Source organism: Ovis aries, chromosome 14, assembly GCF_016772045.2.
Source record: "Ovis aries strain OAR_USU_Benz2616 breed Rambouillet chromosome 14, ARS-UI_Ramb_v3.0, whole genome shotgun sequence".
Classification (NCBI taxonomy): Eukaryota; Metazoa; Chordata; class Mammalia; order Artiodactyla; family Bovidae; genus Ovis; species Ovis aries.
Window position 1 is genome coordinate 21,460,452 of NC_056067.1, and position 15,007 is coordinate 21,475,458.

Sequence of the window (15,007 nt, forward strand, 5' to 3'; positions counted from 1 at the left end):
AGAAGGAAGTGGCAACCCACCCCAGTGTTCTTGCCTGGAGAATCCCAGGGACTGTGGAGCCTGGTGGGCTGCCATCTATGGGGTCGCACAGAGTCAGACACGACTGAAGTGATTTAGCAGCAGCAGCAGCAGATGATATGCAAAGATTCTGAAGATTAAGAAGGACATCAACTGTGTAGCAGACAACTCCAACTTAGTGTAAAAAATGAACTGCCGATCTCTCCTCTCCACCATTGTCATTCATCCTGATAGTTGTTATCTCAGCTGATGACATCACTGTCCACCTGGTCACCCACAACCAGGAGACCTTGGAGCCATTCTTGCAAATCTCCATTTTCACACCCACCATATCCTATAGATCATTCATTTCTATTCCTTTAACTTTCTAAATATTTCAGTGGTTCACTGAATTAAGGAAAGCTGAAGATATTTCAACACTGTGTCAGCTACTGGAAATACAAAGACAAAACAAGATGTGGTTTCTTTTCTCATTTTTATCTCTAGAGAAACTTCTTTCATGTTCTCACATGATCTGAGGAAGGAACTAATTCAACAGTTTCCAATAGTTAGAAAGTAGTTTCACAGAATAAGGAGACAGAGAGTTTCCCAGGTGGCTCAGGGCTAAACAATCCACCTGCAAAAGCAGGAGATGCAGGTTTGATCCCTGGGTCAGGAAGATGCCCTGGAGAAAGAAATGGCAGCCCACTTCAGTATTCTTCCCTGGGAAATCCCATGGACAGAGAAGCCTGGTGGACTAGAGTCCACGGGGTCACAAGGGAGTTGGACACGACTTTGGGATTAAACAACAAACAATAATCACTACAGAGTAAGTGGGGAGAAATCAGAAGGAATCACAAAAGATAACTGGTTGGTAGAGTTGTTACCCTATACTCTGGCCATTTCCCCAGACCTGTGGTGTACTGTTTATATTGCTGAGCTTTTACATCTGAAATCTTCTCTATCAGACAAAATTCCATTTATTTGAAGCCCTGGGCCACGCATGTACTCCTTTTATGAGGGCATTACTCCTGACTTCCAAGCAGACAGACGGGTGGTATAAGGCTGTTTTAGTTATAGAGGGACTATAGTCTTGCTGTGGAGTGTTAAGTCGTTCAGTCACGTCCAACTCTTTGAGACCCCCTGGTCTGTAGCCCACCAGGCTCCTCTGTCCATGGAATTCTTCAGGCAAGGATACCGGAGTAGGTTGCCATTTCCTTCTCCAGGGGAGCTTCCCAACCCAGGGATTGAACCCGGATCTCCTGCATTGCAAGCAGATTCTTTACCATCTGAGCCACTAGGGAAGCCAGATCTTGCTGACTGTATCAGTACACACTCAAAAAATAAGTGGCTCTATGCTCATGGCTGTGAGAAAGGTGAGGCCCTCCTCCCTCTAGTCTCCTGCCTATAGCCTCAACTATTCTTCTGGTGGCAGGGTGCCTTCTCTAAAACAAATTGGGTATCACCTTTCTGCTTGGAAACTTATTACCCTATACTCTAGCCATTTCCCCAGACCTGTGGTGTACTGTTTCTATTGCTGAGCTTTTGCATCTGAAATCTCCTCTATCAGACAAAATTCCATTTATTTGAAGCCCTGGGCCACGCATGTACTCCTTTTATGAGGGCATTACTCCTGATTTCCAAGACTGACTTGGTTCCTCCTCTGGGCCCGCGCTGCACTTTTCACCCACACTGGATTTCATGGATTTGTTTACATATCTGCCTCGCTCTGTAGACTGTGAATTCCTGGAGGCCAGGACCATATCTTATTCATCTTTTGCTATTTAACATCCTCTCTAGGATCTGGCACTTAGAAGGCTCTCAATAAATACTTAATGACATTGAGTCAAGGGAATGCTGAGGATCTTCTATATATTGTGAATATCTTTTCTATATTGCCAGAAATATGTGAAGCTGCAATTATTAGTGCAGCTCCTTTAGCAAATATTGATTGTGTCTGCTATATTGTGGGAAGTTGAAACTGTTGAAAAACATAGAAATCTTGCCAGTCTAGATTTTAATTGAATAATACTGTTTCAAAGACGGGTCAGTTTTGTAGAATCTAAGGTAGGGTATTGTTATATCAGCTTCTCTGTGTTTGCAAATTCTCATCATGAAATAATGGGAAAAAAAAGTTCAATTAGGTGAACTGGAAGGGATAACAATATACTGATTCACATGACAGTGATTGAAGCACAGTGTTTCAGACGGATGCCAGAATAACGTCTGTTCAAGACCACCAGAGGAACCCACGTGGTCATTCCTCTGAATGACACTCTGCTCATACAATACGTTAGCTAGCCAGAATGGGCTGTGGGCCTCTCAGTACTTCTCAGTACATTTTCTCTCCTGTTCACCGGTTACCCTATTAGCTTCCCTAGTTAGCCAGATGTCAGCATCAGCATACAAAAAGAACATTTAAAATTTCTGATTGTGGTGAGCAGCAGTAACAGAAATCTCTCAAATAAGAACTGTGTGCAACTTCCTTTCAGTTGTCTGTATGGATGGACACTATACTTTATGTGATTGAATGATCTGGAAATGTGATGACAGCTTGTATTACTCTCAGAGAAAAAAAAATTAGAGTTCTCATGATTTTGGCTCAATTCCACTCCTGCTTCCTGACTGATGCTATAATTCTCATTTTAGGCCATATTTCTCTATAGTATTTACTTGGGCTTTTATTGGCAAGCTTACATTTTTTTTTTTTTTAAATGTTTTACTTCAGAAGATCATGCTGAATTCTTCCTCTGGTTTCAACAATCATAGCAGCCACACTGGGGTTGGATTGTTAGGCTTCTAAAAACTTAATTCAACTTGACAGCTCTTAAACACAGTATTGCTTAACTGAGAATGTCCTCTGATAAAGGTTTGGAACTTGTTTCAGTCAGTTAGATTTAAATCTCACTATTGCAGGAGATTGTATGTGAATTTTATTTCATTCTTAATTCTTCAGCAAACAAGCATTTCTTTAACTTTTTAAACTATAAAGAAAATAATTTGACATGTTCAAGTACTCACCATCTTAAACAGATTTTACTTTTTTGCTATATCTGATTTAAATCTTTTTGTTTTTATTGTGGGAGAAATAAAATATTTCAGATTCAGGGAAAAGTGCCCCCTCCCAATTCCTTTCCCATCCCTTCTTATTTCCCCCAGAAGTAACCACTATCCTGAAGTTGATGTGTATCATGACCAATCATGCTTTTATATTTTCTACTACGTATGACTGGGGGCAGGTGAAGGGGACGACCGAGGATGAGGTGGCTGGATGGCATCACTGACTTGATGGACGTGAGTCTGAGTGAACTCTGGGAGTTGGTGATGGACAGGGAGGCCTGGCGTGCTGCAATCCGTGGGGTCGCAGAGTCGGACACGACTGGGCTACTGAACTGAACTGAACTACGTATGTATATATTGATCAATAACTTATTGTTTTCTGTTTTTAGATTTTATATGAATGATACTGTCCTCTACGAATTATTCTGCAATTTTTTCACTCAATGCTATATTTTGAGATTTATGGTTATAATTGAAATCTAACTCATTAATATTACCTGTTGTACAGAATTCCATTTATATTATATATGTAATTAATTTCTAGTCTATTTCTCTTCTAAACTGTGGTGTTGGAGAGGACTCTTGAGAGTCCCTTCGACTGCAAGGAGATCCAACCAGGCACTCCTAAAGGAAATCAGTACTGAGTATTCATTGGAAGGACTGATGATGAAGCTGAGACTCCAATACTTTGGCCACCTGATGTGAAGAACCGACTCACTGGAAGAGACTCTGATGCTGGGAAAGATTGAAGGCAGGAGGAGAAGGGGACGACAGAGGATGAGATGGTTGGATGGCATCACCAGCTCGATGGACATGAGTTTGTGTAAGCTCCCGGAGTTGGTGATGGACAGGGAAGCCTGGTGTGCTGCAGTCCATGGGGTCACAAAGAGTCAGACACAACTGAGCAACTGAACTGAACTGAGTCTGTTTCTCTATTGATGAACAAAATGTCTAGAATTTTTTGCAATTAAAACAATGTTGCATTGAATATCCCTTTGTTTTCTTGTGTATGTGAGTGGTTCTCTTAGAATTGCTGGGTGACAGATATAAGAAATTTAACAGGATTATCAAGTTACTTTCCTAATGGTTACACAAATTTACATGAGTGTTATTTTATTGTCATAAAAATGTTTTGTGTATGTGTATGTGTGTAAATAAATTCAAATAAAGCCTATGAAGAACTTGGTACTTTATAATAATCGAGACAAAATGGAAATGGAAGGTTATGAATCTATGTCTGTGACCTTTAATAAAAGTTTAATTTAAGTGAGGTCTAAGACAAGCTCAAAATATTTGGTTCAAAAAGTCAAACTCAGCATTGGGACTGACAGAGCCATAAGTAAGCAGAGTAGGTAGGAATGATTAATGATTAAATATGATGCTTATAACTTGCCTTCTTCAGGCTGGGGGTAGGCACAAGCACCTCAGAGCCTCAAAAAGAGTCCCCTAGACCTCGTACTTGGAGAAGGCAAAGGCAGCCCACTCAGTGTACTTGCCTGGAGAATCCTAGGGACAGAGAAACCTGGTGGGCTGCCGTCTATGGGGTCGCACAGAGTCAGACACGACTGATGCGACTTAGCAGCAGCAGACCTCATACTAGGCTCCAGAGCTTCCACTTATTAGTAATCAAATCCATTCTTCATGCAAGTTTTGGTTGAAAAGTCTTTGATTTTAAAAATAATAATAGTTCTTTGGGAGAAATACGAGTAAAGAAGAGCACAAACTGTTAAGATGATGTTTTTAACAAACAAAACAAACTCAATCCAGTTTTCATCAGTGGCAGTAACCTTTCTTTTATCATATGTTCTATTAAAACCTACTGTGTTGAACAAATAATACAAATAGTAAAAACTTCAGTGTTGGAGATCAAAATGATGCTGAGGTTGAGAGTGTTTATTTTTAGAATATTGTCTCCTTTATATACCATGAAAATCACTGTATCTATAATGGTCAGCAAATTACAGAAGCTCGTTACCACATGTTCTAAAGCAATGGTTGGAGTATTTTTCCCTAGTACACCTGAGGGATATAACACATCTCCATCATTAACTGTGGCTTACTATGGCAGCTGTGAAGAAGGGAAGAATTTTTTAAATGACCCTCAATTTCAGGTGATTTTGATATGCCGTTCCACTTTAACCATCATTGAGAACAGATGTGATAAAACAGGGACTCAATTTTGGCTGCCTACTAATATCACGCGGGGAGCTTTAAAGAAAATTCTGGTCTAACTGATCTGAGTGGAGCCTGGGCCTTGGCATTTAAATGTGCTCCCTAGGTGGTTCTAACTTGTAGCCATGGTGAGAAGTACCGCCTTTCCCTAAAGAGGTGGTTGTCAAATTTTAGCATATCCCAGGACAACATGAAAGAGTTGACAAGGCACAGATTGCTGGGCTCCAGACTCAGAGTTTCTGATTCATTAGGTCTAGCATGGGGTCCAAGAATTTGCATCGCTCACAAATTCTCAGGTCATCCTGATGCTGCTAGTCTGAGGACCACACTTGGGCAATCCATGGCTCTAAACCAGAAAAGACTCACCCTCTATTTATTGACCCTCTCTAAGACATTTATAGATAAGCTTCTACAACTCATATTAAACTATTCTTTAGTTATTAGTTAACATTTTAGTACACAATTAGCTAACAAATTATTCCCTTTTTAGAAGTAGTCTCTGCGTGTGTGCGTGCTCAGTTGCTTCAGCTGTGTCTGACTCTTTGTGACCCTATGGACTGTAGCCCGCCAGGCTTCTCTGTCCATGGGATTCTCCAGGCAAGAACACTGGAGTCAGTTGCTGTGCCCTCCTCCAGGGGATCTTCCCAACCCAGGGATCTTACCCACATCTCCTGAATTGCAGGTAGATTCTTTACCACTGAGCCACTGGGGAAGCCCAGAAGCAGTCTATACTCATCACTAAAAATAATTCAACAATAAAAATCCTAGAAAGTAAAAGATCAAAGTTCCTCGTTTCCTCCCATTCCTTAACTTAGGAGTTGGCAGATGCTTCTTTCCTGTAAAGGCCAGATAGCAAATATTTTTTGCATGGCAGGCTATAATGGTCTCTGTTGGCAATACTCAACTCTTCTCTGAGGCCACAGACAACCTGTAAAGGATGAGTGTGGTGTGTTCCAATAAGACTTTATTTACAAAAATAAGTAGAGGGCTGGATTTGACACATGGATTATAGTTTGTTGACTCTTACCCAGACCCATGTCCCAGAGATACTGCAATACAATGTTTTGATTATATACTTTCAAACATTTTCTTTGATTGTGTGTGCTCATGTCTGACTCTTTGCGACCCCATGGACTGTAGCCCACCAGGCTTCTCTGTCCATGGGATTTCTCAAGCAATAACACTGAAGTGGGTTGTCATTTTCTCTAGCAGGGCAGATCTTCCCAAACCATGGATTGAACCCATGTCTCCTGCTTCTCCTGCATTGGCAGGTAGATTCTTTACCACTGAACCACCTGAGAAGCCTTTCCTTTGCTTACATGAACCCCAATGTTAGATCTGTATGCTCATATAAAAATACATAAGCATGTATGTACAAATATATCTTTTTGTTTGCTTTTAAAATGGAATCATCAGTGATATAATTTCTTACTCATTAGTTTGACAAAAAACGTGATGTCAGAAAACAGTAATTTTCACACATTATGTATAAAAGCATTTCAGCTGGAAATGTTTATATTGGCAAAAACTGATAGAAACCAAAGGGTCCATGAAAAGGCACTTATTTAAATAAATAAAGTTTAGCTATACAATGTAATATTATGCACATGTGTAAAGAAGTAGAGTATACTGCTATATACTATATATAGTATATGCTATATACTATACATACAGCATATACACTAGTATATACAGTATATACTATATACTATACATACAGTATATACACTAGTATATACAGTATATACTACATATACTGCTATATGTAGCAGTATATAGTTCATGGTATATCAGCAAGAGATAACTAAGTTGCAAAACATTAAAAATAATTTTAAAAGCAACTAATATCAGGAGAGTAATACAATATTTTTAGTAATGTAGCTTAAGCTTCTATATGTAAAACAGTGGGAGGAGTGTACTTTACCCACTGATAGGATATCATATTTGATTCTGAAGTGACTTAATCACTTTTAATATATGAATGCCAACAGGAGTGAATCGTTTTATGCATTCTGTCTTTTGCAAAAGCTTTAAAACATTTTTGCTGGACATCACTACTGTGATTGCCTGGGAATGCCTGCTCACTTTGTTGAGGAGAACCTGGCTTCCAGGTGGAAATGCATTTTAATCTGACTGACTATGGCAGCTTTTACAAAATTGCTGTTAGTTAGGAATGGAGAAAGATGTAAACATGCATTGCACAAAAAAGAGCACTGCTGTTTTAGCCTGTGATTTCTCATTCTCACCTGTGGGCACACTTGAAGAAATCTGTGAGCTGAAGGCAATGCATTTAGTTGTGAAAACTGAATGACGCACTGCTTAAATGATAAAAATTAGAAATAATGTGAAAGAAGGATTATAATTCTTTTTTCCTTAATGCCATGGCAGATGCAAATTTTCAGTTTTGATATCTATTTTGAGGACCTAAAACAAGGCTTTTAATCAATGTATTATACATCAAATTGATACTGTTAACTTCTGATTATTCAAATTAATAAAATATTCATAGAGAAATGTCCAAAGTTTTACATTTCTCAGACTCCCTCCCCACCCTCACCCCCATTAATTATCATGCCTAGAAGCTTTTTAGTAAAAGCAGCAGTCATCAGGCTGACGGAATCTGACAGGCCAGCAAGGCCCAATTACACTGGTGCTCTGTGGCACTTTGATGTCCTGGAAATGAAGAGAGATAGGGGCAAATTGGGTAGCACATTATGTTAATGACTTGATTTAATCCAGCCACTAAACTTTATGTAGCCTGTTAAAAAAGATGCTAACACTAATTATGCCACTTTGGAAAGGAAAGGAGGGGACAAGCATTTCATTCTGACAAAGTGAAGCTCATAAATGTTGTAAATGAAATGAAACAAAATGAAGTAATCTATGATTAATTATACATCACAGACATGAAGAAAAGAGAAGAACCGAGTTATATGTCTAAGTCCTGGGAAATCTGTTAGATTCCTCTTAAGGATCGACAGTCCTAAAAAGTAACTATGAGCTGTCAGATTCTGTAACATGAAAAAAAAGAAACTGGATGATCTTAAATTGCTTACATAGTACAGGCCAGGACTGAAATTCAGAGTGTAACTGGCATAAATGATTTTTATCTAGGACACTACTTTTAGTCTCAATTTGGTGACATTATAGCTATAGGTAAAGGCAATTTAAAACATTTCTACACAGTGGAGATAACCACAGAGTAGGGTTAATTACCTTTTAACTAATCTCTGTGCCTCTATTCTTTGTCCTATTGATAACAAGATCTTTTAAAATGTGATGTAAGAGTGTAAGCTCCCCCAAAGCAAGAGACTTATTTCTCTTACTGCTAAATTCCCAGTCCCTAGAACAAGGCTGGGGATACAGTAAATGCTTACTGACTCCACCTGTTTAATGAGTGAGCGATCATCCTCCTCCCTTAAAAATCTTCACTGGCTGCTCATAGAACTTCAGGACAGACTTCAGCTTCCTCAGCTGATATACAGAGGCCTCAACGCTCTGGACAGGCCTATCGTTTCAGCATCTCCTGGGGCTCCCTCCGTGTGCCCTAGGCTTGGCCCATCCTAAAACCATTCTGACTCTGAGAATAAGCCATGGTCTCTGCAGTCTCTCAGTCTCACGCTTTTTATTCCTTTGGGCTATAATGGCTCTCCTTTGCTTTCCCTAACTCTTAATCATCTTCCACAGTTGGCTCAGGCTTCACTGACTCTAGGAAGCTATCCCTGATGATGGTCCCTCGTGCTGAGTCAGGCACCCTTCTTGAATGTTCTCAGAGCAGTTGTGCATCCCAGTCTCCCAGCACTGACCTCTGCACTATAATTGTACTTCCCCTACACTGTAAATTTTTGGAAGCCATGGATTGCTTCTTGTATGACACACAGCAGATGCTAATGAATGAAGAACAGTTGTGAGAACTAAAGGAGATATTACATATTAGCTATTCAGTAATACCTTACCTTCCAAAGAAAGCTATTATAATAGTCCTGAGATTTCTATCTGAAGCAGTTCTTAAAGAGGAGATGAAAGAAGAAATTAAGGAGCCACAAAAGTTTTTACACTTAAAAAGTCAGTATCAGCAGTGGGACAAAATGACATTCTGTGTCTCCTGGTTTCATGCACTGAAAAGGACACAGCATTGCTTCTGTAGGATTCCTACCCAAACAAATAAGTTGAATTCAATAAGGGGAGAAATCACACAAATTCAAATTGAAGGACATTTTATAACATAAATGGCCTGCATTCTTAGAAAAAGTCAATGTTATGAAAGACTAACTCAATGGAAGGCTGAGCCATTATGGATTGAAGGAGGACAAAGGGGCATGACAACTAAATGCAATGTGTGATCTAGATTTGATCCTGGACCAGGTTAATACCTTGCTATAAGTGATTATGCAGGGACAACTGCAAAATTTTACTAAGAATTGTAGATTAGATAATAGTATTGTATTATTATTCTGAAATATTTAGGGATAAAGGGGCATGATTTCTGTAACTATCAAATGATTCACTACAATTATGTATGTACGAATGTGTGTATATAATGCATACATACATATAAATGTATATAGGAGAGAGAATAGAAATGATTAAAACGAGGGTAGCAAACATTAACAACTGATGAATCTGAGTGAAATGTATTCAGTTCTTTGTACCACTTTTGCACTCTTTATAAAGAAAAAAGTTCCATGACTGGTATTAAATGATCTGCAAAAGGAGCACACAGAAAAATTGCTACAATCACTAGAAAATGCTGTATTTCACCATTACGATGATCTCCTGTGTTTTGTTCCTGTGTTCACAGATGTTATACTATTTTACTGTATTTGTTAATATGATTTAATAAAACTAAATTTCACCTATTAACATAAGGTACTGGTCAGTACCTTCTACTAAACGTAGAATTTGAAAAACCACATGGGAGCTTAATTAATGGCTACCAAGGCATAAAGCATTGCTTAGAATAGCTGGTTGCTTGAAACAATAATTCACACTTCTGAGATGGCATCAAAAATCATCATAGGAAGTCACATTTTGATAGTGAAGGCTGTATTAGGCAGCAAAGTAACACAAATTACTTTTCTGGAAGTAATAAGGAAAAAATGCAATTTACTCCAAAGGAAAAATATATGTGTACATTAGAATTAGTTGACTATTTTAGAGGAATAGCTCTTTCATTAAACTTCTTTGTCAAATTAAATTCTTTATTCTTAGTGAAGAGCACTGTACAATTGCAATGAGATGCTAACAATGCTATCAATATGTACATGATTCCGCTGAAAAATCTAATAAAGGATTTCTCAACCTCAGCACTACAGACATTTTGGGCCAGACAGGTCTTTGTTGTGGGGCCTGTGCTTTGTAGCATGTTAAGCAGCAACCCTGACTTCTATCCACTAGATGCCAGTAGTAGTCCCTCCCAGGGTGACAACCAAAAATACCTCCAGACATTGCCAAAATGAATCCCTTGCGTGGCAAAACTGCCCCGGGGTTGAAAATCTCTGGTCTGAGATGATAAAATTTTAGATAACATTTCCCCATTCTTTGAAACTGACTTTTAGATGATGAATACAATGTTTAGAAAATAAAGTTAACTGTTGCAATGTCTCCCTAGTATCTCCTAGATAAAATCCAAAATATTTAGTCTTCTCCATCTGAAACCTTCTATCCTGTTCTGCAGAAAGGTTGCTCTAGTTAGTGTATTCTTATTTCTGAAACATACTGTGCATCCCCTGCCAGCACTAGCATGCACGTGACTTTGTGCTTGCTGCCATGTATCCCCATATTTGAGATGTTACAGTCAAAGTGGACACTGCTTTTCACTATGTGACTGGCTACCGCTGAATGGGTAAAAGGACCACAACTGATAAACATGGATCCAATCCAGAGGCTAGACGTAGCTATCAGATCTTTCTCTTTGGGCTTGGGCATTTTGTGGGGCTATCTTTGGGCAAGTGAAGCAGAAAAAAATCATCTTAAAATGAGAAAAAGCAGACCCAAAATTCACAAGAAAGAGGGTGGGTGAGCAGACTATGGACATATCCTTAGTGAAGTCTATTGAAAAATCACTCTAAATTTCCCCTTCCTCTGAACTTCCTTAATTAGTGGCATGACTATCAGCAAGTCATCTTATTTCAAGGTCTCAGTTTACTTATTTGGAAAATGAGGGAGATGGGCCCTGAACAGCTTTATTCTTTAGCTCAAATATCTACTAATCACTGGTGATACTGTCTCCCGATTGTTTTAGATTGTAATTTAACTGATGATTTAATAGTTGACTTTTCATGAACACATCTTCCCAATTAGTGTAATGTTTCCTGAGGGCAGGCCCAGAATGCTCTGTTTACTCCCTTAGGGAGACGTGATTACCAATTGCAGATGGCGAATCCCTGGGAATCACTGAGTTATAATAAGACAGATGAGTGCTATCTGTAAATCTGCTAGAGAAGTAAATCCTTTGGTACTAGTCCCTTAGGCCCTAGGACTGATTCAGTATCTCATACTTTTATGTTCAAAGGCTAAACCATGTAAGGTATCCAAAAATCATGATGAAAGTAAGCAGAGTCTTGCAGAACTACTGAGAAAGAAATGTGAAGAATGTGAGAAAGAAATATCTGAATCAAACTTGCAGGCTTACTACTCTTAAATGGAGTGTTCTTAGTAAAATGATGTGATGGGTAACTTTATATGTCAAGTTGACTGGGCCATGAGGTACACAAATGTTTGGTCAAACATTATTCTGGGTAATCTGTTAAGGTGTCTCTGGACAAGATTTAACATCTGAGCTGGCAGACTGAGTCAGGTGGATTATACTCCTTAACGTGGGTGCATGAGTGTGTGCTCAGTCGTGTCCAACTCTGAGAGCCCATGGACCCCTGCCAGGCTCCTCTGTCCATGGAATTTTCCAGGCAAGCATACTGGAGCAGGTTGCTATTTCCTACTCCAGAGGATCTTCTGATCCAGGAATGGAACCCATGTCTCCTGCACTGGCAGGCATATTCTTAATCACTGCGCCACCTGGAAAACCCTAATGTGGGTGAAAGTGAAAGTGCTACTGTCTCAGTCATGTTTGACCCTTTGTGGCCCCATGGACTGTAGCCCGCCAGGCTCCTCTGTCCATGAAATTCTCCAGGCAAGAATACTGGAGAATTCCATATATCAGTATGCTATACATTAAATGATGTTATGATAATTAACAATCATATAACGATAATAAAACTTTGGACAGATAAAGTATTTATCAATCATATGTTTGTATTTCTCAATCACAGAAACAATGGGTTTCTCTATTTTATGGAGGCACCTGTGACATGTGAAATGTTCTGTTCTATGAGTTTGTTCAGCAGAGAGATTAAGCTAAAAATATGAGATTTTAAGAGTTGAAATAAGTATTGCAATTCTTAAAACAATAAAGTACAAATTCTATTTTTTCTTTTATTTTTTTAAAGGGGAAATTCTAAAAAAATTAAAGGAATACAATTAATCATTTCAGGAAAATTAACTTGGATGAATAAAAAAGCTACCACTTTACTTATGTTTACTTTATAAAACCTTTTTTCTCCCCGACAATGAAAAATGCTCTGGTAAGTGGGATACTTCCTATGTAAATTAAAGTATAACTTTTTTTTCAAAACTTCAATTTATATATATACTACTTTTCAGCAATGTGCTACAAAACAAGCAAAGTATATGTATATGAAATTACCTTCTAAGAAAGTTTAATTTTTGGGTAGAATGAAATAACTTTAACAGTTTATCAGTGACATATTTAGATATGAACAGTCTATGAATTTACATATGTAACTTACTATAGTTTTAAAGGCACTCTCACATTTTGGAAATTCTTTAAAGTTCAGATTTGATTTAATATATCTTTGTATAATGGTTCTGTGAAGGAGTCAGAGAAGTCAACTGATTTGAACAAGTAACTACTGAAGCTACAGATGTTAGGTACTCTAAAACATGTAAGCAAAACTAACACTTAAATGTTATGGCCCATTATCTAATGAAAGTATAAATAAAATTTTCTTATACTAGATAATTACTTGGATAAGATTATGATAACACATAAAATTTTTTCCAGAAATATTCTTCCTTAAGATTTTCATATATGGAGACTGACAAACTATGAATGAAAAGCAGCTTTATTTCAGAACATTTTTGGTTGATATCAGGTTACTGACCTGTTTGATATTCTCGGAGATAGAACCTGGAATAATACACTCATCACTGTCAGAAGCTGATCTGTCTTCTTCATCTGTTAAGAAATAAAATTTTATTGGTTTAAATCTGTTAAACCAATTACATTTGTACCCTGTGAAGTGGAGAGAAATAAGCATACATTACAAGGATAACCATAAAAGAAAAATATGATAATCATGTCTGAATTTTTTTAGCACTGAAGATAATTAGATTTACATTACATTTTAGTACTGATTCATTGGAAAAGATCCTGATGCTGGGAAAGACTGAAGGCAGGAGGAGAAAGGGACAACAGAGGATGAGAGGGTTGGATGGCATCATCAACCTGATGGACATGAGTTTGAACAAGCTCCAGGAGATGGTGAAGGACGGGGAAGCCTGGTGTGCTGCAGTCCATGGGGTCGGAAAGAGTCAGACAAAACTGAGCGACTGAACTGAACTACATTTTATAAGAGAGAAAAGAGAATAAAAATATTGCTGTTCAAGTATAAAATTAAAATGAAAAATTTTTAAAGAACATGATAATCATATTTTCCAATAGCCTAACCGAAACTATTGTGTAAAAAATAGTTATTCCTACTATTTAAAAATATTTTTAGAAGTTTTAGTTTTTATTGCAATAAAGTTGACATATAATAAACCACATAAATTTGTGTGCAAAATTTGTATTTACATTTTAGAAACATGTATTTTGACAAATATATAATTCTATGAAACCATCACCATAATTAAGATAGTGAACATGTCTATCACCCCCAATATTTCCTCATGCCCCCTGTAAAGTTTTTCCTCCTGCATCTTTCTATTTCCATTCATCCTTCCCTAGGGAACCACTTAAATGCTTTCTGTCAGAATAGATTAGTTTGCCTTTTCTAGATGTTTATATTTAAGTGAAATCATGTTGTATGTAAGTTGCCTTTCTTTCTTCATTAAAAAAAATCAAGTCCTCTAGAATAACCCAGATAATAGTACTGAACCCAGAGAGAATATAAAGTCATTTAAAATATATCTTTGGAACATAGTCAGCAACAATACTTGCATTCCATTGTGGTGCTCTGAGTTTGAAATAAGAAGATATGCAACAATTCCACCTGACCACACCTGACGAGACTGAATTACATCCCATCATTTCTGTCAAGAAACAGCTATCATGAAGTAGACTCATGATTAAATGAAGATGTTCTATGAGGCGTGAACAGATGAAACAAAGCAGAGTCAGGGAAATAATGGTAATTTAAAAAAGGAAGTCACCTTCTGGTTCCAGTTCTTCAGTTATTTCTGTTTCATCTTCGGAAGAAATCAAACTTCGTTCTGCAAGCTGACCCTCAGACAGTAAAGACACATCGTTGTCCTTTCCTTGCTGCGTTTTCTCAGTATTCTCTTTTACCTTATCTACACTGCTTTCCTGAGGAATCTGAAGAAGCAAAAGCACAGTGATATATTATTGCTTATATCACATTTATAGCATTCTTGCTGAAGCCCTTGAATGATAATAAAGCAAGTAAATATACTGGCATGCACTTTATATTCATGAGAAAATAATCACTTAAGCTGCACAAATGAAAATATGCAGATAAAT

At 37.8% G+C, this 15,007-nt stretch overlaps 1 protein-coding gene across 5 annotated transcripts in view; it reads right to left on the reverse strand.

Annotated features, from left to right (window-relative positions):
- The window catches only part of RPGRIP1L (RPGRIP1 like), a 100,809-nt gene that overhangs the window by 22,173 nt on the left and 63,629 nt on the right, over window positions 1-15,007 (reverse strand). For all 5 annotated transcript variants that reach the window (XM_042231634.1, XM_012189789.4, XM_012189788.4 and 2 more), the window contains 2 exons: window positions 14,680-14,842; window positions 13,410-13,483 (listed from right to left, as the gene is read on the reverse strand). In XM_042231634.1, coding sequence (XP_042087568.1) covers window positions 13,410-13,483; window positions 14,680-14,842 — 237 coding nt within the window. The remainder of the gene's footprint in view (window positions 1-13,409; window positions 13,484-14,679; window positions 14,843-15,007) is intronic.